Consider the following 22336-nt stretch of genomic DNA (forward strand, 5'->3'; position numbering starts at 1 on the left):
AGGTGTTTTTATCGTTTTAACTTTGACAGCCCTAATTCATTGCCTTTACATGAAACTATTTCAAAAACAATACTCAGTATACAGACAGCAGAGGAGTTTCTCGTGCAGTTTCCGACATGATTTGTTTTTTTTCCATTCTTATTTTTTCAGGTGTTGTGATGCAGAATCGATACCAGCTGGCCTGCCTGGCTACAGAGAGGGTTGCTGGGTAAAAGCTAACATGGCGCTAGATGAGGGGCGGGGGGGGGGACATTAAATGTCTGCACAAAATGTCACTGCAATCCATCCATTCTCTGCAATAGTTGTAGAGAATAAAAAACAAAAATATCAACCCCATGATCCCCTGACTATAGGAAAAGTGAGAGGATCGCCAAAGCATTCGTCCTCTTGGGGACCATTCATATCTGGACACAATTTCAAGGCCATCCATCCTATAGTTGTTGAGATTTGTTTTGCAGCTTTCTTTCCAATCTCACTATTAGCATATTATTCCTTGTGATGAGTATATAAATGGCATATTACATTTGGCTTCAATTCAGTGGTGCAGATTTCATTCATTGTGTTAATTATTGATTATGGGAAATATCTCAAATGTCTTTGTGGAATTAGACAGCAAAGCTGATTTTGGAGGCGTGAAACAAAATGCAAGAAAGAAAGAAAATCAGAGTCACTCACCGTATGAAATGGAGCTGTGCGAGGTGCTGTCCCGTGTGCGAGCTGCTTTGCTTCGATTTTTAACAAACAACAGCAAAAAAAATCAACACGAAACGCGCGCACACACACACAATTGTGCACACATACAGAATGCACGTGCACACACACTCCCTGTCTGTTGATATCAGACTGACGTGCAGACAGAAATACCATACACTTGTCCCGTTTTCCCTTTCTAAGTCAATGTCTCTCTTACACACACACTCACACACTCACACACGCACACTCACTCACTCACACACTCACACACATATACACACACACACACACACACACACACATTCTCTTCCTCACAGACATACTCACTGTCTCTCAAAGAGACACACATAATCTCTTTCTCACACACATGCACAACAAACACACACACTGGCGCTGTGAGGAACAGTCCCAACGCTTGTGTCTGACAAAGCTCCCTTCTTCCTCAGTCAAAGACCTGTTTGTCTGGACGTGAGGCTCAGTGGGACATTCACATTCTGGTGAACACAAACCAGCTGAGTGAAATATAGCATACATACATACATTCAAGTAGTAGTAATACATTGGGTAACACTTTACAATACTGTGCACGAAAATGTGAGTAGTTACCAGGGAACAAATGAGGAACTAACTGCTAGTGAGCCATTAGTTCACCAGTAACTCCTAATCAAATGATATAGAGTAGCTAATGATTAGGTAATGATTATTGATTTGAGAAACGAGTGAGGAACAAATAAAGAATGACTTGATAATTGATGAATCATTAATAAATACTTCTTAAATACCTATGGAGGACTATATATTAGCTAATGATGAGCTACTAGACAATAGAGTGGGAGATCCTCTATTAATTAATTATTAAGTAATGATTAGTTCACAAATATGTAAATCGACCATACTGACTGCTTTGACCACTTTCATGATATTCATGAACTAATCATTACATAACAATTTATTAATATAAGATCTCCGGCAACACTTTATAATAACCATCATTAATAAATCTTAAATTTAAAATAATTAAATTAGTTAATAGTTATTTTAGCGTTAACAAACAATGAAATGATAATTAATGATGTATATTAATTACATTATTACAACACATACACGTGCACATGCACGAGGCAAAGTAACAATGTATTACTACTCATACACACATTTGGATGCATTCGTATACACACCAAAACAACGTTGTGTTCTCAAGCTTTCGTCTGTGGTTGTGGTACTACACACATGTGCTACATCCAAGTGTAGGACAACTGAAATTGCTCATCATCGCCGTAATTTTTTTTCCAATTTGGGATTTCCTTTGTTGATTTGATAGCAGCTGCCACTCAGTCTTTAAGAGGAACATGAATAGATAAAATAAATCATTGTGTATGTCCATATTATACTTCCGTAAGAGTGAAAATAAAAACTAATAAATGTCAAAAAAATAAATAAATAAAAGGTGCTGTATCCATGTATTCTTTAAAAATCAAATCCGAAGTCTCACTTGCATAACATCACATTGCTCACAAGTAGGGGAACATCCTCTCAGAGTTGTGGAGCAGTATATGCTGTAACAGAGGAGAGTTCATTCAAAGTGGATGGTTCAACACAGCTAATAGGCTACAATAGCTTCCACCACTTTGGATTCTCCAACTCTCCATTCCCTCAAATGCCAGCACTGTCAGGACTTCTTGCTATTTGTCAACGGTGCAAAGTTGTGGGCCCCGTGACCATGAGCAAATCCACTCATCGCAGCAATTCTATTCGAATGAGTTGATTTCTCCAAGAATTTCTATTTGAAATGCTGTTGTGAGCAGCTGGTGTGAGTAGCTTGTGTGAGCAGCTCAAGGAAGCTCAATGTAAATTTGTGAATACTCATCATGTCAATTTGAATTAGGGAAGGCTTTGCCGTTTTAACATAGTAAAAATGAGGCAACTGACTGACAACAATAAATACCTGTATGTTTTATTTCTTTACTTATAAATTATATACTTGCACAATTTTTTGTTATGGGCACCTTCGTTTTGTATTAGTGTCCCTCAACTGTTAATAACTACTGTATGCTCACAACGAAGATATGCTATTACTTTTCCCACCATTATGAACATGAATAAATGACATTGATAATACAGTTATTAATTCACTGACACACACTATAGCGTAGCAATAGGGGGTATTTGTATCCTCACTGCTCACTAAAAGTTGATAAAACATGGCACTTTATAAGAAGAAGAGTAGAATAGTCTTGATGATATACCCACGTTCGAGAATTATGACACTCCACTACTCATTACTGCTCGTTGAGGAATTGTATGGTTGTGAAATTTTGCTGAAAAAAATGCTGTAAAGTTCACGGGAGCCCCTTTCACACAGAGATTCCGCAATACTGCCGTAAAGAAGATCCACCATTCAACTTATCCTTATACAATGGTTTGTATGCTATCTTATGAAATGTTATTCCCCAATTTCCATGTGTTTTCCTACAAATGTCCAGCAACACTCGACACACGTGTCAATTTTCGCTCTAGTCTTTTCAAAATGAACTTCCGTCTTCACAGAAAACAACTTGGTTACATTTAGGCAACAAAACTACTTAGGTTTAGGAAAAGATCGACTTGGTTAGGGTTAGACGACAAAATGACTTAGTTAGGATTAAATAACACCAGAAGTGGCGTAACTTAAGTATGGAAGTAATATGACAAACTAGAATGGCACTCGGAGAGCGCAGACCTCCGCCAAGGTGCTTGACTTTAAAAACAGATCACAGCTCCCAGCTGGCGGCACCGTGAGGTGGTTGGCTTGTTATTAACACGGTGTGTTTCTGTGTAGCGTGTCGGCGAATGCCTCTCTCATTCAGCAGCCTTGTTATGTCTGTAGAACGTTACACTACGTTGTCTCTCATCCCGTCAGCTACCGCTTTGTTCTTTTTCACCGCGGACGGACAGCAGCTCCCACACACACATCCACACACGTATCTCTCTGCTCTCAGGAGGCGTGGTCACGCGTAATCAATGCATCATCAGTTACACTGTGTATGTGTTATACCCTGTGGTGTTAATGCTCAGTCTGATCGGAATCCTTCAAAATATTCCTGAATCCGGATCATGATCCGGATCGCCACTATTGAAGTCCATCGCAGACTTTTGGAGTAATCCTGCTAACAGACAAACAAACAAACAAACAAACAAACCCCGTCGAAAACATAACCTCCTTCCTAGGCCTTCGGCCTTGGCGCGGAGGTAATAAATCAATGCTGACTTTCACACACTGTACAAACACTGGTCTCCATGGCAAAAAAGTCTGGTCATTTTTTATCCACCCGTTCCTCCCTATGCAGCATTTGTCGCTTTTTATACCTGCTGGGTCACGTGGATTACATACAAATTGATTTTGTGGAATATATACAAATTACAGTGCATTACTTTTTGTAGGTATAGCTACGAACGGTGTATGAGAACGACCTACGCAGTTAGGCCGGCTTTGCTTTTTCACACGGCAGCATAATGTCACCCCAGTGTGTGGTTTTAGATAGCACGCCGGCACCAAAATGGCAAAAGAGGCATGATGTTTATCACAACAGCGTCGGCGTGTAGTGTGTGTGTGTGTGTGTGTGTAGTCCCACCGTGCCGGCTGTCTCATTTACTAAGAAATTGGCGTGGCTCAGTGACTACCTCCGCTGCCGGCTCAGCGGTGGAACAACTCTGTCCCTCCATTCCATACCTTTCATACAGAACAGAGAGGCGGAATAACGACGCAACACTCCTGCCTTGAACAAGCTGTGTGAAAGAGGCTAGGGATAAGTCTCTTAGGTGTTTTTTAAAGTATCTATTTTGTGATGTGAGCAATTGAATATTTGCCATGTACAGCTGAAATCACTACAAATTGTAATCCTCCCAGCACATAGACAATAATAATCATATAAGAAGTAAACATTATATTTAGATATATCAATCCCAAGAGAGAAGAGTCGTAAGTTATTTCAATTGCAGTACAAGCATTGTCGTGTCAAAGTAAAATTGTACTGTGAGGTAAAATTGTACAAACTATAATGTCGCATGGGGAATGTGAAATTATATCTACAGGGTAAGGCCGAAAAGGCAAAGCTCTGATCAGTAAGTTAAAACGGCACTAGACACCAGGGGTGTGACAAATAAACAACATGAAAATGCAAAATATTCGCCTGCGAATATTATATGTCTACGGCTTTTACTGTGAAAGGTAAGAATGGAATGAGTGGATCTGGCCTGCGCTACCTTTGTCAAGGTTAAATAGAGTAATGAAGTTTGCCATCTTGGTTCGGACTATGGAGCCGCCGTGTTGTTGTTTCATAAATATAGGTGCAACTCAACCCGTTCGGCACAACGTGATTGGTTGCCTTTACTTGCGGTGCGAAATTTCAGAAAATTAACCTCATTCTGAAAACAATTATAATATATATATATATATATATATATATATATAATATTCACGTTCTGGGTGAAAGTATTCATGACAAAAACAATAGTTTGAAAACAATATATTGATGTGTAAATTAATTGCACGAAAATAACGCCCCTGGTGTGTAAAGGCCTTTAGAGAAATGAAAATACATTTTAAGGTCCAAAATATAGAATTAAATGACTTCTGTAACATTTGCACCAAAAAACAAACAAACAAAACACTGCAGTGAAAAATCACAAAAGGTGAATGTTATCCGTGAATCCCACATTTGAAACATCATTGTTCAGTGGAAACAGCTTTGCAAGGTGTCCCAAGCCAAGCTGCCAGTCAGGCAGTTTTAAGTCTCTATCCAGAGTATCTTTATTATTCTGAATATTCAAATCCTGATAGAAAAGTCCTCATGCAGTCTTAATTCTGCTGTGACATTTTCCCAATAGAACAATTATAACTGTCACTCAGACCACTTGTAGGTAAGTAGATTTAAAGTCTGTTCCGAGTGCGTTTTTGGCATTGCACTTGTAAATGCCAGAGTTCATGAGCATCGGGTTCTGTATAACCAGACTGCCCTCCTCTGTCATATGAATCCCTCCCTGCACTGTGAACCGGCTATGTGGAACCAGCGTTGTGCGTCCAGGCAACGTCCAAGAAATATCCGGCTTGGGAATGCCAGTTGCAACACAATTTAACTTCACTGGTGATCCCCGGTTGACTCTTGTAATTGAGGTCAGCGTATTGGTGATATGTGGAGGGAAAACCATCACTGCAACTGGGTAGGATAATGTTGACGAGCCAAAAGCGTTGGAGGCTTTACAGATGTATGTTCCTTTGTCAAAGGTGGCGACCTGCCTGAGTTGGAGGGTCCCATTGGCAAGAAAAAATACTCGGCCAATGGTTTGTGGTTTGTCCAAAACAAGGCCATTAGGTAGGGTCCATGTGATTGACGCCTGTGGCCAGCCATCCACCGTGCAAGGCAAGTTGAGATTGAGGCCGTAAGTGATCTTCATCCCACCTGGAAAAGTCAAATTGAAATTATTTTCTTGCAAAAATGATTGATACAAAAAAAAAATACAAGTCAGGCAATATGGCCAGATTTTCCCCATTTTCAAACCTGTGTTGTTTAGTCTGGTTGACTTGGACTCTGGTTTGGTTTCCTCCTTGGTAAAATTTGTTTGGGCAGATCTGAACACAGAAATCATCCTTGGGTGTTGACCAAAACAACCTCACCAAGACCCTTTAGAGGAAGTGGTCTTGGTCACTCACAAAATAATTCTAAAGCGGTTTGTTTGTGATGAGAATTTGGGAAGACAGGACCCTCTTCAGGACCTTCTTGCTCCTGCCCAAGACACATCAAATCAGTAAGCAGAGTGAATGTTCTCACCTGACTTTTAGTGAGACGTTTTGGTTCATTTGAATGTTTTTCTGTGAGAAGAAACCAAACCAAGGGGAAAATGCATCTAGTTTACCAACCCTTCCACTGATCTGGACCAGAGCAAACAAATTGTAGGTATGAAAACACCTTTAATCTCTTAATTGACCAAACTAAGAAGAGTTCTGCTTCATTAATTTGAGATGAAAAAACATACCTGTAGAACCTCTGATCACTGGCTTTCTGCCCGTCTCCAGCGCATAACGTTTCTCTGCTTGTCCTGCCACATTTTTTGCTAGGCACCGGTACACTCCCTTATCACTCGCAACTGGTTGAGAGATCTGTAGAGTTCCGTTACCCAGATGATGTGTGAAGCGTTGGAGTCTAACACCAGGTGCTAACATCGTCCCATTGGGTAGAACCCATGCAAACTCTGGGTTTGGCTTGCCACGAGCAGGGCACTCCAAGTTGAATGCCCCACTGTCTTGCTTTATTGGTAAAATTTCAATATTGGGAACAGCAAAACTTGGTTTCTCAGCTATTGATGCCACGTCTAATTCAACCAAAAGTGAGGCTTCCCCCAGATTGTTTTTAGCCAGACACATGTACCTCCCTTCATCTGTTTTCCTCACCCCTCTCAGCTCCAAGCTCCCATTCCGGTGGGCTTGGAAGCGACCGCCCAGGTAGGGTGTTGGGAGCGAGTGGCCATAAGGAGTAACCCACCAGACTCTTGGTTCGGGTTTCCCTTCCACTGTGCAATCAAGAAGAGCTGTTTGGTAAGAAACAGCCAAAACTTTTGCAGTGCTCCTCCCTTTCATGCCATTGATAAAGGGATCCTGGAGTTTAGCTTCAAGTTTCATGTTTTTAACATCATCACCAGCAGAATTTCGTGCCACACATGCATATTTCCCTTCATCTGCCAGTACTACTTTTTTCACCACTAACATCCCATCGTCCATGATCTGAAATTTGTTTGATGACAAAGATATCACATCATTTCTGGGTGAGATCCACATGATCTTTGGTGTAGGTTCACCTGTTGCCTGACAACTCAATTTAGCTGATTCTCCTAACTTTACTGTAACCAGTGATTGGGATTTCAATCTAATTTTTGGAGCATTCGGTCCCACTTTGACGCTCACTTTTCTTTCATCCTTGCCAAGTTTGTTCTTTGCATAACAAGTGTAGTCTCCCTCATCTCTTTTGCCCATTTGCTGGAGAAGTAAAGTTCCATTGCCAAAAATAACATAGCGGCGATTGCGAAGGCCGCTGTCATCCGATTGAAGAGCATTGTTGATTAAAGTTCCATCTGGAAGACTCCATGTAACTTCTGGATCAGGGAGGCCTGTTGCAACACAATCCACCTAAAAAAGGAAACAAATGAATGAAAATGAGTAGATGTGGTAGAAAAAATGTGTTAGGATGAGCCCACTGTATACTACCTGCCCAGCACAAAGTACGGACTAGCTGGTGAACAAAGTGATTAAGCTGCATCAGCTATATTTCCTTCAAGAATTGATTGAGATTAAATGAGAGATAAAAGTACAGTGAATATTGAACTTACACACGTAGGCAAAATTGTTGGTACCCTTCCGTTAAAGAAAGAAAAACCCACAATGGTCACTGAAATAACTTGAAACTGACAAAAGTAATAATAAATAAAAATTCACTGAAGATTAACTAATGAAAATCAGCTATTGTTTTTGAATTTTGGTTCAACAGAATCATTTAAAAAAACAAACTAATGAAACTGGCCTGGACAAAAATGATGGTACCCCTAGAAAAGATGTAAAATAATTTGACCATAGGGACATGTTAAACTAAGGTGTGTCCTGTAATTAGCATCACAGGTATCTTCAAACTTGTAATCAGTCAGTCTGCCTATTTAAATGGTCAAAAGAAGTCACTGTGCTGTTTGGTATCATGGTGTGTACCACACTGAACAAGAACCACAGAAAGCTAAGGAGAGAGTTGTCTCAGGAGATTAGAAAGAACATTGTAGACCTTCATGTTAAAGGTAAAGGCTATAAGACCATCTCCAAGCAGCTTGATGTTCCTGTGACTACAGCTGCACATATTATTCAGAAGTTTAAGGTCCACGGGACTGTAGCCAACCTCCCTGGACGTGGCTGCAAGAGGAAAACTGATGACAAATTGAAGAAACGGATAATACGAATGGTAACCAAAGAGCCCAGAACAACTTCCAAAGAGATTAGAGGTGAACTCCAAGGTCAAGGTACATCAGTGTCAGATTGCACCATCCGTCGCTGTTTGAGCCAAAGTGGACTTAATGGAAGACAACCGAGGAGGACGCAAATCATAAAAAAGCGAGACTGGAATTTGCCAAAATGCATATTGACAAGCCACAAAGCTTCTGGGAGAATGTCCTTTGGACAGATGAGACAAAACTGGAACTTTTTGGCAAGTCACATCAGTTCTATGTTCACAGACGCAAAAATGAAGCATACAAAGAAAGGAACACTGTACCTAATGTGAAACATGGAGGAGGCTCGGTTATGTTATGGGGCTGCTTTGCTGCATCTGGCACAGGGTGTCTTGAATCTGTGCAGGGTGCAATGAAATCTGAACACAATCAAGGCATTCTGGAGCAAAATGTGCTGCCCAGTGTCAGAAAGCTTGGTCTCAGTTGCAGGTCATGGGTCCTCAAACAGGATAATGACCCAAAACACAGCTAAAAACACCCAAGAATGGCTAAGAACAAAACATTGGACTATTCTGAAGTGGCCTTCTATGAGCCCTGATCTAAATCCTATTGAACATCTGTGGAAGGAGCTGAAACATGCATTCGGAGAAGGCACCCTTCAAACCTGAGACAGCTGGAGCAGTTTGCTCACGAGGAGTGGGCCAAAATACCTGTCGACAGGTGCAGAAGTCTCATTGAGAGTTACAGAAATCACTTGATTGAAGTGATTGTCTCGAAAGGTTGTACAACTAAATATTAAGTTAAGGGTACCATTGTTTTTGTCCAGGCCAGTTTCATTAGTTTGTTTTTTAAAATGATTCTGTTGAACCACAATTCAAAAACAATAGCTGATTTTCATTAGTTCATTTTCAGTGAATTTTTATTTATTATTACTTTTGTCAGTTTCAAGTTATTTCAGTGACCATTGTGGGTTTTTCTTTCTTTAACGGAAGGGTACCAACAATTTTGCCTACGTGTGTACATTCATAGGTGAACAGAAACTCCAAATGAATGATAATGTCTGCTGGATGTGTAAATAGGCAGCTGCTTGCTAGTACTGTACTTTTGCTGTGTACACTTTATAAGGTGTTAATATGTAAATGTTGTGTTTTCAGCTTGTTCTGCTGCCCCCAAGTAGCCACAAAAATAATTAATACTGCTTTAAGATGTTTTCGGGAAATGAGACCCTTATGCTGATGTTATGATTAAGTCATAACATCAAATGTATTTGTACACAAAAAATCATGAAATGTCAAAAAATAAATACAATATACTAGAAAACACAGGCAATATGGAAAAGTGCCTGGCAATGTCTATCCTACTTTAACTAAACTTTGAGCTAGCTCCCCAAATCTACCTGGAAATTTTCTCCAAAAGTGACCCTGGTCTGTGCAGTCCTCACGTGTTCAATTCTGGGAGGGGTCATTAACACCTCCACCTGATAAAGCAAATGCATAAAGAAATATGAGCAAATACATAAAACAAGTTCCAGTGAAAGCTTGGAAAATACAAAGAGAGTCAAGTATTGATCACTGAATGACCTGCTGCTACAGCTTTTGCCAGCCCATATACATGACAATTTAAATCCTATTCTTAACTGTGAGTACAGACCACATCTTTGATTCTTGAAGGTAGTTTTAGAGACATGTTAGACATCTTTACGACAGTGACTTTGACACTCACTAACAAGGCAGGGATTCTTAACGAACAAAAAGTGTTCCCCAGCCAGAAATGAAACAAGGACTAAAGGAAGAGAGTTGGCAGCAAAATGAACCTGCCTGAAGTCATTATCTGTCCTGTTCATACCTGGAAGAGCTCCATGTCCTCCCCATTGGGCCGCTGAAAGACACATAGATAATTTCCACCATCCAGCTCTGTTAGCTGAAGTATCCTCAGGGTCCCATTACGGAAAACTTTAATTGGTCTCTCCGGACTGCAGGCAGATGGAGAGGAGAAATAAGGTTATCTTAAAGCAGTCAGTGATGGTCAGTATTGTAGTGATTCATAAATTTACAAAAGTAAGCTACCTGTATCGATGTTCCAAGATGGTCTTGGAGGGTAGCTGCCAGATGGTTCCTCTTGTGGATCCGGTAGACTCTGGACAGTGGAGGTAGACCGCCGAACCGTACATAGCTGAGACAGAGTGCTGTCGGGATGGCACACCATGGCGTTGGGTTGGAGGGATGGGAAGAGGAGGAGGAGGCTGGCGGGAGAGGGAGGGAGAATTTGCCATCACCTCCAGCCGGATGGTTCTTTTGGCAATGCCCACAGCATTAGTAGCCAAACACTCGTACCTGTGGAAAGATCGATAGCGGCCTGGTGACTTTTTTAAAACTCACAGCTTAAAGCTTTTACACACTGGGGGGTAACAAATACACAACACAAACATGCTAAATACGCGCCTGCCAATATTTTGCATCAAAACTATTTATACCAGCAGTGATGTGAATCAACGCTTGTTCAATAAAAGGTTTGAATATATTCGCGTAGGCAGAGGACCAACTACCGGGATCCTACTGACCCAGAGCGTCTGTCTGAGGATAATTGTTGTATAGCCTAAATTACTGTCAGCTATTTTGGTTTCCTTTTATCGAAATGCTCTCAGTCAATTTGCCTCTGTTAAACAGTTACACAGTGTATATATATCTAGGGCTTTTATTGTGAAAGGTAAGAATGGAAGGAGTGGATCTGGTCTGCGCTGCCTTTGTCAAGGTTGAAAGGATTAACAAAGTTTTCAGTCTTGGTATGGACTGCGGAGCCTCCGTGTTGTTGTGCACTAGAGTATGTATTGTATACAGACGTAGGCAAAGTTGTTGGTAACGTTCCGTTAAAGAGAGAAAAACCCACAATGGTCACTGAAATAACTTGAAACTGACAAAAGTAATAATAAATAAAAATTCACTGAAAATTAGCTAATGAAAATCAGATATTGTTTTTGAATTATGGTTCAGCAGAATCATTTAAAAAAACAAACTAATGAAACTGGCCTATACAAAAATGATGGTACCCCTAGAAAAGATGTAAAATAATGTGACCATAGGGACATATTAAACTAAGGTGTGTCCTGTAATTAGCATCACAGGTATCTTCAAACTTGTAATCAGTCAGTCTGCCTATTTAAAGGGTGAAAAGTAGTCACTGTGCTGTTTGGTGTCATGGTGTGTACCACACTGAACATGGACCACAGAAAGCTAAGGAGAGAGTTGTCTCAGGAGATCAGAAAGAACATTATAGACCTTCATGTTAAAGGTAAAGGCTATAAGATCATCTCCAAGCAGCTTGACGTTCCTGTGACTACAGCTGCACATATTATTCAGAAGTTTAAGGTCCATGGGACTGTAGCCAACCTCCCTGGACGTGGCCGCAAGAGGAAAATTGATGACATATTGAAGAGACGGATAATACGAATGGTAACCAAAGAGCCCAGAACAACTTCCAAAGAGATTAGAGGTGAACTCCAAGGTCAAGGTATATCAGTGTCAGATCGCACCATCCGTCACTGTTTGAGCCAAAGTGGACTTAATGGAAGACGACCGAGGAGGACACCAAATCATAAAAAAGCGAGACTGGAATTTTCCAAAATGCATATTGACAAGCCACAAAGCTTCTGGGAGAATGTCCTTTGGACAGATGAGACAAAACTGGAGCTTTTTGGCAAGTCACATCAGCTCTATGTTCACAGACGAAGAGATGAAGCATCCAAAGAAAAGAACACTGTACCTAATGTGAAACATGGAGGAGGCTCGGTTATGTTATGGGGCTGCTTTGTTGCATCTGGCACAGGGTGTCTTGAATCTGTGCAGGGTGCAATGAAATCTCAAGACTATCAAGGCATTCTGGAGCGAAATGTGCTGCCCAGTGTCAGAAAGCTTGGTCTCAGTTGCAGGTCATGGGTCCTCAAACAGGATAATGACCCAAAACACAGCTAAAAACACCCAAGAATGGCTAAGAACAAAACATTGGACTATTCTGAAGTGGCCTTCTATGAGCCCGGATCTAAATCCTATTGAACATCTGTGGAAGGAGCTGAAACATGCTGTCTGGAGAAGGCACCCTTCAAACCTGAGACAGCTAGAGCAGTTTGCTCAAGAGGAGTGGGCCAACATACCTGTCGACAGGTGCAGAAGTCTCATTGAGAGTTACAGAAATCACTTGATTGCAGTGATTGCCTCAAAAGGTTGTGCAACAAAATATTAAGTTAATGTTACCATCATTTTTGTCTAGGCCAGTTTCATTAGTTTGTTTTTTTAAATGATTCTGCTGAACCATAATTCAAAAACAATATCTGATTTTCATTAGTTCATTTTCAGTGAATTTTTATTTATTATTACTTTTGTCAGTTTCAAGTTATTTCAGTGACCATTGTGGGTTTTTCTCTCTTTAACGGAACGTTACCAACAACTTTGCCTACGTCTGTATGTCCGTTCCGCACAGGATTGGTTGATGCCTGTATTTGTGAAGTAACGGTTCAGAAAATTTGACATTGTTCCAAAAAAAAAAATGTTGCTTTTTTTGCTGCATAATATTCACGTTCTGTGTGTAGTGAATGATGACTGAAAGATGAAGAATATGAAATGTGATAATGAAAACAATGACCATTTATATCTTAATTTTTAAACTTCTTCCAGAAACTGCTTACATGACTCCTAGGGCACTAATGGAGTTGACAAACCCGCAATTTATGACCCCTTCCTGACCCTGTGAAGTGTTTTTCTCTGAGTTACGGGTCAAAGGTCAAAGGCTGGTTTCCTCCCTGAAACTCAGGGAAGCGATGAAGACACCAGATACATTGAATATACAAAATAGGTTTTATGGCCTTCTTGATTTATGACTTGCAACGCGTGCCTTTGCAATCACAGACACAGAAAACACATGCTGCTGTGTCTAAAACCAAATGAAAGTAACACTTAATGCAAATTAAAATGTACATTAATTGTGGTGATATGCTTAGAACATATTCACGATAATAAACTCTGTTTACAAGTTTCATGTTATGTCGGTAACTTTTATCTCATTGACACCGGATCTTGAGAACAACCCCTCCTCCTTCTCGATGTCTCTCAACAACATTGTGTGACTGTTTGATATCTTATCCCTTAATTTACTGTGTAATAAGCACACGTATACAGTATATCAACATGTCTACGCCTGTCTGTGTAGTGTTTGTATACCTACATGTTTCAATAACAATGTTTATCTGTGTTGTATAATTGGTTAATTGGTTTTAATTCAACTGATCAAGTTTTATTCAGTGGTTTATGTCCTATAGATATATATTTGAAGCAGATCAAGCCCAGATGTCAAATATAGAAAAATGTATTATGTGGAACAAATTAACTAATATTAATCCTGCAAAAGAAGTTTAAGTGAAAGAATCAGTATAGTTGTCAGATGGGAGGAGAATGCTGTTTCCCGCCAAGTAAACGCCGCACCCCTTTCTCAAATGATAAGAAGGAGACATCAGCTAGTCTTGTTGGTCTTCTACTCTTGGAGCTGTGTTCCTTTGCTTCCCCCCCTTCTCTCCCGCAAAACCAAGGAAGGGGGACGATGAGAAAGAACATGACCGGGGACACAGGCTGATCGCCATCCTGAGGACCGGAGGCCCAGCACCTCACGCCAGGCTGAGATTGTCATCCAGCCTACCTATGGAAAGCCGTTTGAGCATTTATTCCATATCCTCGATATCAGACGTCAGTGTCCTCCACTAGTTCGGTCTTTGTCAGCACTAGTTGGACATTTGATCGCACTAGTTGGACATTTTGTCTTACTAGTCGAACAAAAACTCTTACTAGTCACTGTTTTTCAGCAACTAGTGGCACTTTTATCCAACCAGTTCCAACAGAAGCCTTACTAGTGAGACTGTGTACCACACTAGTAGGACCAAAGTCCCACTAGTCAGCTTTTTGACGCACTAGTGGACCTCTGGACCCAACTAGTAATGCTGACAGTCTCACTAGTTAACTAGTAAGCTGCAAAAGCTTTGACATGTTAACTAGTAAAGGACATAGTCACCTCACTAGTTAACTAGTGACCTACAATTTCCTGCACTAGTTAACTAGTGAGGGCCAAAATGCTCACTAGTTAACTAGTTAAAGCCTTTTGACCTTACTAGTTAACTAGTGAGGCTCAAAATGTTTACTAGTAGTACTAGTAAGAGAAACAAGTCCAGTAGTTGCACTAGTGAAGGTCTTTTTTTTACCTTACTAGTTAACTAGTGCAGGGCCAAAAAGAGCAACTAGTTAACTAGTAAGGGCCAACATGTGCACTAGTTAACTAGTTGCACTAAATGCTAATGAGGAGGTGGGGAAGGAGCATACTGTGAGGCTTTCTATTGGCATTCCGGTTCAAAATAAAAACATACAAACCAATCAAGTCTCAGGATTTTGTCATTACCCCGCCTGCTTCATTTGCATGTTGTGCACTAGTTAACATGTTGGCCTGAGGTTTTGCAACTAGTTAACTAGTGGCTGCATGTTGCACCTTACATGTTAGCTAGTGAGGGCAAAAATGCTCACTAGTTAACTAGTTAAAACCTTTTTGACCTTACTAGTTAACTAGTGAGGCTCAAAATGTTTACTAGCTAACTAGTAAGATAAAAATGTCCACTAGTTTAACTAGTGAAGGTCTTTTTTTACCTTACTAGTTAACTAGTGCGGGCCAAAAAGAGCCACTAGTTAACTAGTGCACTGATATTTTCCTCACTAGTTAACTAGTGGAAGGTATTTTGTCTCACTAGTTGGACTTTGTGCCAAACATGTAAAGACTTTGACCAAACATGTTGCATTTTTCTTACATGTCGGACCTTTCTTTAACTAGTTGAGCCTTGCTCAGCACTAGTGTGCGACTGTGCGTAACTAGTGATACATTTGTTTAACATGTTGAACTTTTTGTTGCACTAGTCGACATTTTTCGGTGCACTAGTTGACGTTTTCGTGAACGTTTTGACATGTGCACTTGACTAGTTAACTAGTGATGTGGTCAAATTTCCCTAGTTAACATGTATGACAGTTGCAGCACTTCACTAGTTAACTAGTCACGCGCACATGTCGACTAGTGAGCAGTTTTGTCAAACTAGTAAGACAAAAACGTCAACTAGTGTGCCGAAAATGTAAACTAGTGCGACAAAAAGTTCAACATGTTAAACAAATGTCTTACTAGTTACGCACAGTCACACACTAGTGCTGAGCAAGGCTCAACTAGTTAAAGAAAGGTCCGACATGTAAGAAAAATGCAACATGTTTGGTCAAAGTCTTTACATGTTCGGCACAAAGTCCAACTAGTGAGACAAAATACCTTCCACTAGTTAACTAGTGAGGAAAATATCAGTGCACTAGTTAACTAGTGGCTCTTTTTGGCCCGCACTAATTAACTAGTAAGAGAGAGAGTGTGTAACTAGTTAACTTGTAAGGTCAATAAAAGCACAACTAGTTAACTAGTGGACATTTTGTCTTTTACTAGTTCTACTGGTAAACATTTTAAGCCTCAATAGTTAACTAGTAAAGTCAAAAGACCCTAACTAGTGTAACTAGTGGACATATGGCCCTCACTAGTTAGCATGTAAGCTGCAACATGCAGCCACTAGTAGTACTAGTGCCACTTTAAGCTCAACAAGTTAACTAGTAGAGCGCATGCAAATGAAGCAGGCGGGACAAGGATTCTGATTGGTCAGTGTTCAAACTGTGTGCTGGAGAGCCTTAAAGGGCCAGCTCTGAATAGTAACTTGAGCTTTAGCAGCACTCATTTCAGGAAGTGTCACTTTGTTTTATTTTATATTATTATGACATGGCCATTAATTAAATGCATTTTGGTAGATTAAAAGTACAACAACTCAATGCAAACATTAAAACCAAAATTAATGTAACTATATTTTTTTAATGTATAGAAAATGTGCAGCTATACAGACATAATTGAAAAAAGAAAGCCTATTACTATTTTATTAATGTTATTTGTGTGCATGTGTGTGTGTGTTTTCAATGTATTAATTTGATCAGCATTTGTGGGAAATAAAAGAATAGCCTGTCACTGAAATCTCAGTTTTGTTTACATCCAGACATACCAGTAAATCAATTTAATCTTTTACCACTATATGTTATTGATACAAATTAGGAATATCCCAGACAAGCAGCATGAGAGCACTGCCATAGGCCTACTGGCAGCACTCTGAAACTGTCAGGTGTCCTGTTTGAGAGTTCAGATGTCAGGTCACCCTAATTAAGTTATGTAGAATAGATAGATAGATAGATAGATAGATAGATAGATAGATAGATAGATAGATTTGCTATTGGGTTTTTTTTTCTCCTGGGGTTGGGGGGAGGTCCTTTGTATAAGTCTGTGGCTTCTTGACCTCTCCTGACACATTTCTTGTTTTATTTTCATTGACTGGACTTTGTGCAGTTTTATATATGTGCAAATAAAAAAAATAGATTAGATAGATAGATAGATAGATAGATAGATAGATAAATAGACCTTGATTATCACAGTAAATTATCAATCAAAGCTACCAATCAAAATCCTTGTCCCGCCTGCTTCATTTGCATTCAAATGTCTTACTAGTACTACTAGTAGACCTAAAGCAAATGTCTTACTAGTACTACTAGTAGACCTCAAGCAAATATCTTACTAGTACTACTAGTAGATCGCAAGCAAATGTCTTACTAGTACTACTAGTAGACCTCAAGCAAATACCTTACTAGTACTACTAGTAGACCGCAAGCAAATGTCTTACTAGTACTACTAGTAGACCTCAAGCAAATGTCTTACTAGTACTACTAGTAGACCGCATGCAAATATCTTACTAGTACTACGAGTAGACCTCAAGCAAATGTCTTACTAGTACTACTAGTAGACCTCAAGCAAATATCTTACTAGTACTACTAGTAGACCTCAAGCAAATATCTTACTAGTACTACTAGTAGACCGCAAGCAAATGTCTTACTAGTACTACTAGTAGACCGCATGCAAATATCTTACTAGTACTACTAGTAGACCGCAAGCAAATATCTTACTAGTACTACTAGTGCAACATTTGCATGCAAATGAAGCAGGCGGGACAAGGATTGTGATTGGTCAGTGTTCAGACTGTGCTGGAGAGCCTGAAAGTGCCTGCTCTGAATTGTGATGAGTTAAACTATTTAGCAGCATTCTTTTATGGCATAAGAGAGTTATTTCATCAGCTTGTCCTGACTAAAATGTTATATTTGAGTAAATGTTGATTCATTAGGCTACATTATATTATTCAAATCATAAAGAACAGTTCATAAAAGTCTCTTTCACAATAAAACAGATCTACAATCCCACAATAAACCCAAATGTATTGAATGGTAGCCTTCCAGCTCCAGCAATAGCCGTGGTTGATATAAATTTTTCTAATCACATTATCATCAACCAAGAATTAATTGTAGTTTTATTAGAGACAATACTTTGATTCTTCAGATCAACAGACTATGGTCTGTCATGACGCAGAGAGAATAATGAAATCATACCGATATAAATTCATCCCTACTAAAGTTGGTTATCTGTCTTCAAGGGCAAAAAAATGTAATTTGCTAAGTGTTGGAAACTCACATATGAGGATGACATTTTTCATTTTTCATTGCATGTCCTGCAATTCTATACAATCAAATACTTTCTGGAACACAATAAAGGTAAACAGACTAATGTAGAATATAACTGGAAAAACATTCAGATCAATGAGCCTTGATACATTTTATGTCCTATATATATCTATCCTTTATTTAATAAGGTCCTGACTATTTTCAGAGAAAAGCAAAATCAGGGCTGGAAATTAACAATAATATGTTGTTTATTCTATTTTGTCCAGAAGAGAAAGCGGGCATAATGCTGATTTATTCTCTGAAATTAATTTATTAGTATTCATTTACAGAAGAAAGTGACAAGAATGAGAGAATTATAGAGATATAGAGAGATATTGTGTAATGCCTTTTTGAATTGAAAAATTACAATATTTGCTGCTTGACAGCTGAACTGCTGCGTCTGTCTCGTGGGTTTTTCGGTCATTAAGTGTCTGTAGACAGCTAAGGGAGACTGGTTCAACATACTGTATATGACAATGAGGAGCCCGGTATAAACAGGCTGATCTAATGATGTTTGATCCCATACAAACGTTGGTTGATGGAGTATCTGCAAATTCCAAGCATGTAATGACCTAAAAACATATAAATAACAGCATGATAGACATTTCCAACAATATGTCTATTAAGACTGCTGTTCCCGACCTTTCCCTGTGATGTAAAGATCACAACAGCAAAGACTATATAAATACAAGAGAGTTCTCTCTTGATTATGAGACAGCATTCTCCTAATTACAGCATTTTGAGGTAGATTGTAACTGATTTTGTCATAATTTAAGATGATATACCTTATATTTCTTATATACAGTATTTGTGCAATTATCTTTTATTATATTTATAGAAAGCTAATCAGGTCATTCTATCATTTTTCACTGCCTCCTACTGGCAATCGTCAATGCGGCAGTAACCTCCATACACTGACCTTCTCAAACCTAAGTCAGATTAGTAGTTCATAATATAATAGCACAATGAATACTGCCTACAGTGGAATATTCATGTATTTGGAAGGGCATCTGCATGAATGAGTGTACCTTCGGATCAATCATTTCTGTATCAACAGTAAAACAAAAAGGTATAAAATAATTCTCTACTCTGGGCCAGTATGGAAAAGCAAGTTTGACGCATTTTCCCTTCTTCCCTTTTTGAAATACAAAGCTATGCAATCTTTTTTTTTATTGTGAGCCATTTAAAGAGAAAATTGACTCCAGTGCTTGTCCATGTGTTCTTTCCATATGGTCTGATGAATGTTTTAATAATACTACAACACAAAAGTCGGAATACCACAAGAAAAGGGACACAATAAGAGAAGGAAGCATGTAATATCAGCAGAATAAAATGTAAATGTACTCTACTGATGTGGGACAGTCAGAGAGGCGTGTTTTGACTGATTATCTGTGTTGTACTATATCAGTGCCACAGTTTAGAAGTGATTGTTGTGTAGGTCGCTGCTCTCCTGCTGCTGCTGGACGGGCAAGGAGCTCCAAACAGAGCCATACAGCCAAAATAGAACTGTTACTTCATAACAAGCTATGATGAAAGTGAGCCGGGCAGAGTTGAGTTTTCTGATGTAGGCCTACTCATTGTTTAGAATGGAATTTGTATAGTGTTTATATATAGGATACATACTTATTTATTTGTATTTTTTCATTTTTTCATTTATTCATTTATTTATTATTTGTTTTTTTAATTATTGCATAATATGCTAGATTAGTTATTGCCACTGATTGGCAATAATATAACATATATTATATACACGTGGTTATTTGTTGGCAAACTTTGCATTTCAAATTATTTTTAACCATCACCACTGCTATGGGCTTTTATTTTGAATTAGAGAGCGAGTACTTCCTCCCCTGGTGTTTCTGTTGATAAAATGTTTATGTGACCATTTTGAATGAAAATAAGGAAAAAGCAATGAAGCAGTGGAGCAGCTTTTCTGTTGTACTGACTCAGACGAAAAAAAATGTCATTGCTTTGTGTCTCACTGTTAAAAAGGTGAAAAGGAGAAATAAATCAAGCAGTGAATTTGCACAACAAAAAAACTATTTAATACCTTTTGTTTCATTGTTGTTTATAGAAAAGATGATTAATCTGAAGGGACATTCATTAGCTGCTTTATTCTGCATGGACAGAGGTTTGGTCCTACTAGTGAGGTGCACAGTCTCACTAGTAGGGCTTCTGTTGGAACTGGTTGGATAAAGTGCCACTAGTTGCTGAAATACAGTGACTAGTAAGAGTTTTTGTTCAACTAGTAAGACAAAATGTCCAACTAATGCGATCAAATGTCCAACTAGTGCTGACAAAGACCGAACTAGTGGAGGACACTGACGTCTGATATCGAGGATATGGAATAAATGCTCAAACGGCTTTCCATACCCTACCTGAATATGGCTAAAGAACCTGCCTTGCCAAACCATCTCTTTTGCTACTCTGTTGCCTTGCAGCTATGCCCTGAGGGCTGAGACAGCCCTACTATATCCACGACGTGCTGTTGGTACCAGCCAGTCTGAAGAAAAGAGACTTTAAAGAAAGACTTTAAAGTCAAGAACCTTTTGAATTGAGGGACCCCTCCAGCTACGAGAGGGGGGGTCTGAAGAAATGGCACAGAGATGTTGCACCAGACAGAGAGAGACAGAGATGGAACAATGCATCGAGGTAACGTGCCAGCCGACCATATCCGAAGATGCCCGAGGACGCCAAAGAGAGCCACTGAGGAAGAGAAACCACTCCATCCGAGTCGCACCGTTAAATCCAAGAGATCCAAAATACCATGTTCCAGACAGAATCTGCCACCACTCTACTCCAAACAGCACAAACCCCCCACCAGCCTACTCAGTGAGGGTGATGTATAAATGCATTTTCAGAAGAGAAAGATTTGATGATTAGACGAATAAATACATTTATAGTCAATTAATAAATAAGGTCAGTTTATGAAATGGATAATTAATATTAAATGCAAGATGAATTAGGAAATCCATCAATATCTTCTAAACCTAAATAAGAACACGTCTAAATTTATAAAATGAAACTGATTCTCAATCTTCCCTTGTGCTTTTTAAACTCTCTAATATCAAAACTACATTTAGTTGAGAGGAAAATGCCAAATCCAATCAGAGCGATATTAGTTCCTGAATTGACCTAGTCACATTTAATTTGTTTCTATCCATGAATGTTTATCATTGTATTCACTGTATTCCTTTAATGATCCTTTATTCCCTTTTCCTTTTGTTTTATCATTTATTCAATTATATTCTGTTAGTAGTTTAGTCACGTAGTTAGTCAAATAAACACTTCATTTTATAAAGGACTTGGTTACTTGATTTTGTGTGTGTATATAAACAATTCAAATCATGTTCACTACGCCCAAGAACTTTGTAGCAACCCTGAGATTATGAGACTCTACTGAATAATATCAAATTGTGAATTTTTCCCTGTTTTTATAAAACTGGGTGGCGCCTGGGTAAAGTATGATATTAAAACTAACTGTATGTAATATTTGAAGCTGAGTGTCACCACTCTCCTTCACCTTTTGTGACAATTCATGGGTTTCTGATTAATAATTTTGGGTTATTATTATAGATACATATTTTGATATCAATTAATGATTGATTATTAATCTGCTCTATGCAATAACGCTACATACGCTACAGGTGTTAAAGTACTCATGGCAAAAACAACAGTTCGGAAAAATATAGTGGCGTGCAAATTAATTGCACGAAACAAATGTCCCCAGTGTGTAACTGCCTTATGAGCTCAGGTCAATCAGATAGTATCATTTAAATGGCCTGATAACGGCTAGGGCGGCTGTGGCTCAGAGGGTAGAGCAGGTTGTCCACCAATCGGAAGGTAGGTGGTTCGATCCCCGGCTGCTCCGGGTCACATGTCGATGTGTCCTTGAGCAAGACACTTAACCGCGAATGTGTGAATTGTGTGAATGAGTATTTACATTAGATCTTGATGGGCAAAGTTGGCACCTTGGTAGCCTCTGCCATCAGTGTGTGAATGGGTGAATACTGACATGTAGTGTACAGTGCTTTGAGTGGTCGGAAGACTAG

General features: G+C 39.2%; 2 protein-coding genes across 2 annotated transcripts in view; both read right to left on the bottom strand.

Annotated features, from left to right (window-relative positions):
* The window catches only part of rab33a (RAB33A, member RAS oncogene family), a 20999-nt gene extending 18740 nt beyond the window's left edge, over nt 1-2259 (bottom strand). The window contains exon 1 of the mRNA XM_037780509.1: nt 676-2259. The gene's annotated coding sequence lies outside the window, so the exon portion shown is untranslated. The remainder of the gene's footprint in view (nt 1-675) is intronic.
* Nucleotides 2260-5183: 2924 nt separating this feature from the next.
* The window catches only part of si:ch211-159i8.4 (matrix-remodeling-associated protein 5), a 47866-nt gene continuing 30713 nt past the window's right edge, over nt 5184-22336 (bottom strand). The window contains exons 13-17 of the mRNA XM_037780510.1: nt 10719-10985; nt 10498-10624; nt 10049-10129; nt 6706-7852; nt 5184-6131 (exon numbers count right to left, since the gene is read on the bottom strand). Of these exons, the coding sequence (XP_037636438.1) occupies nt 5578-6131; nt 6706-7852; nt 10049-10129; nt 10498-10624; nt 10719-10985 (2176 nt within the window). The 3' untranslated portion in view covers nt 5184-5577. The remainder of the gene's footprint in view (nt 6132-6705; nt 7853-10048; nt 10130-10497; nt 10625-10718; nt 10986-22336) is intronic.

This window comes from Sebastes umbrosus, chromosome 9 (genome assembly GCF_015220745.1).
Source record: "Sebastes umbrosus isolate fSebUmb1 chromosome 9, fSebUmb1.pri, whole genome shotgun sequence".
Taxonomy (NCBI): Eukaryota; Metazoa; Chordata; class Actinopteri; order Perciformes; family Sebastidae; genus Sebastes; species Sebastes umbrosus.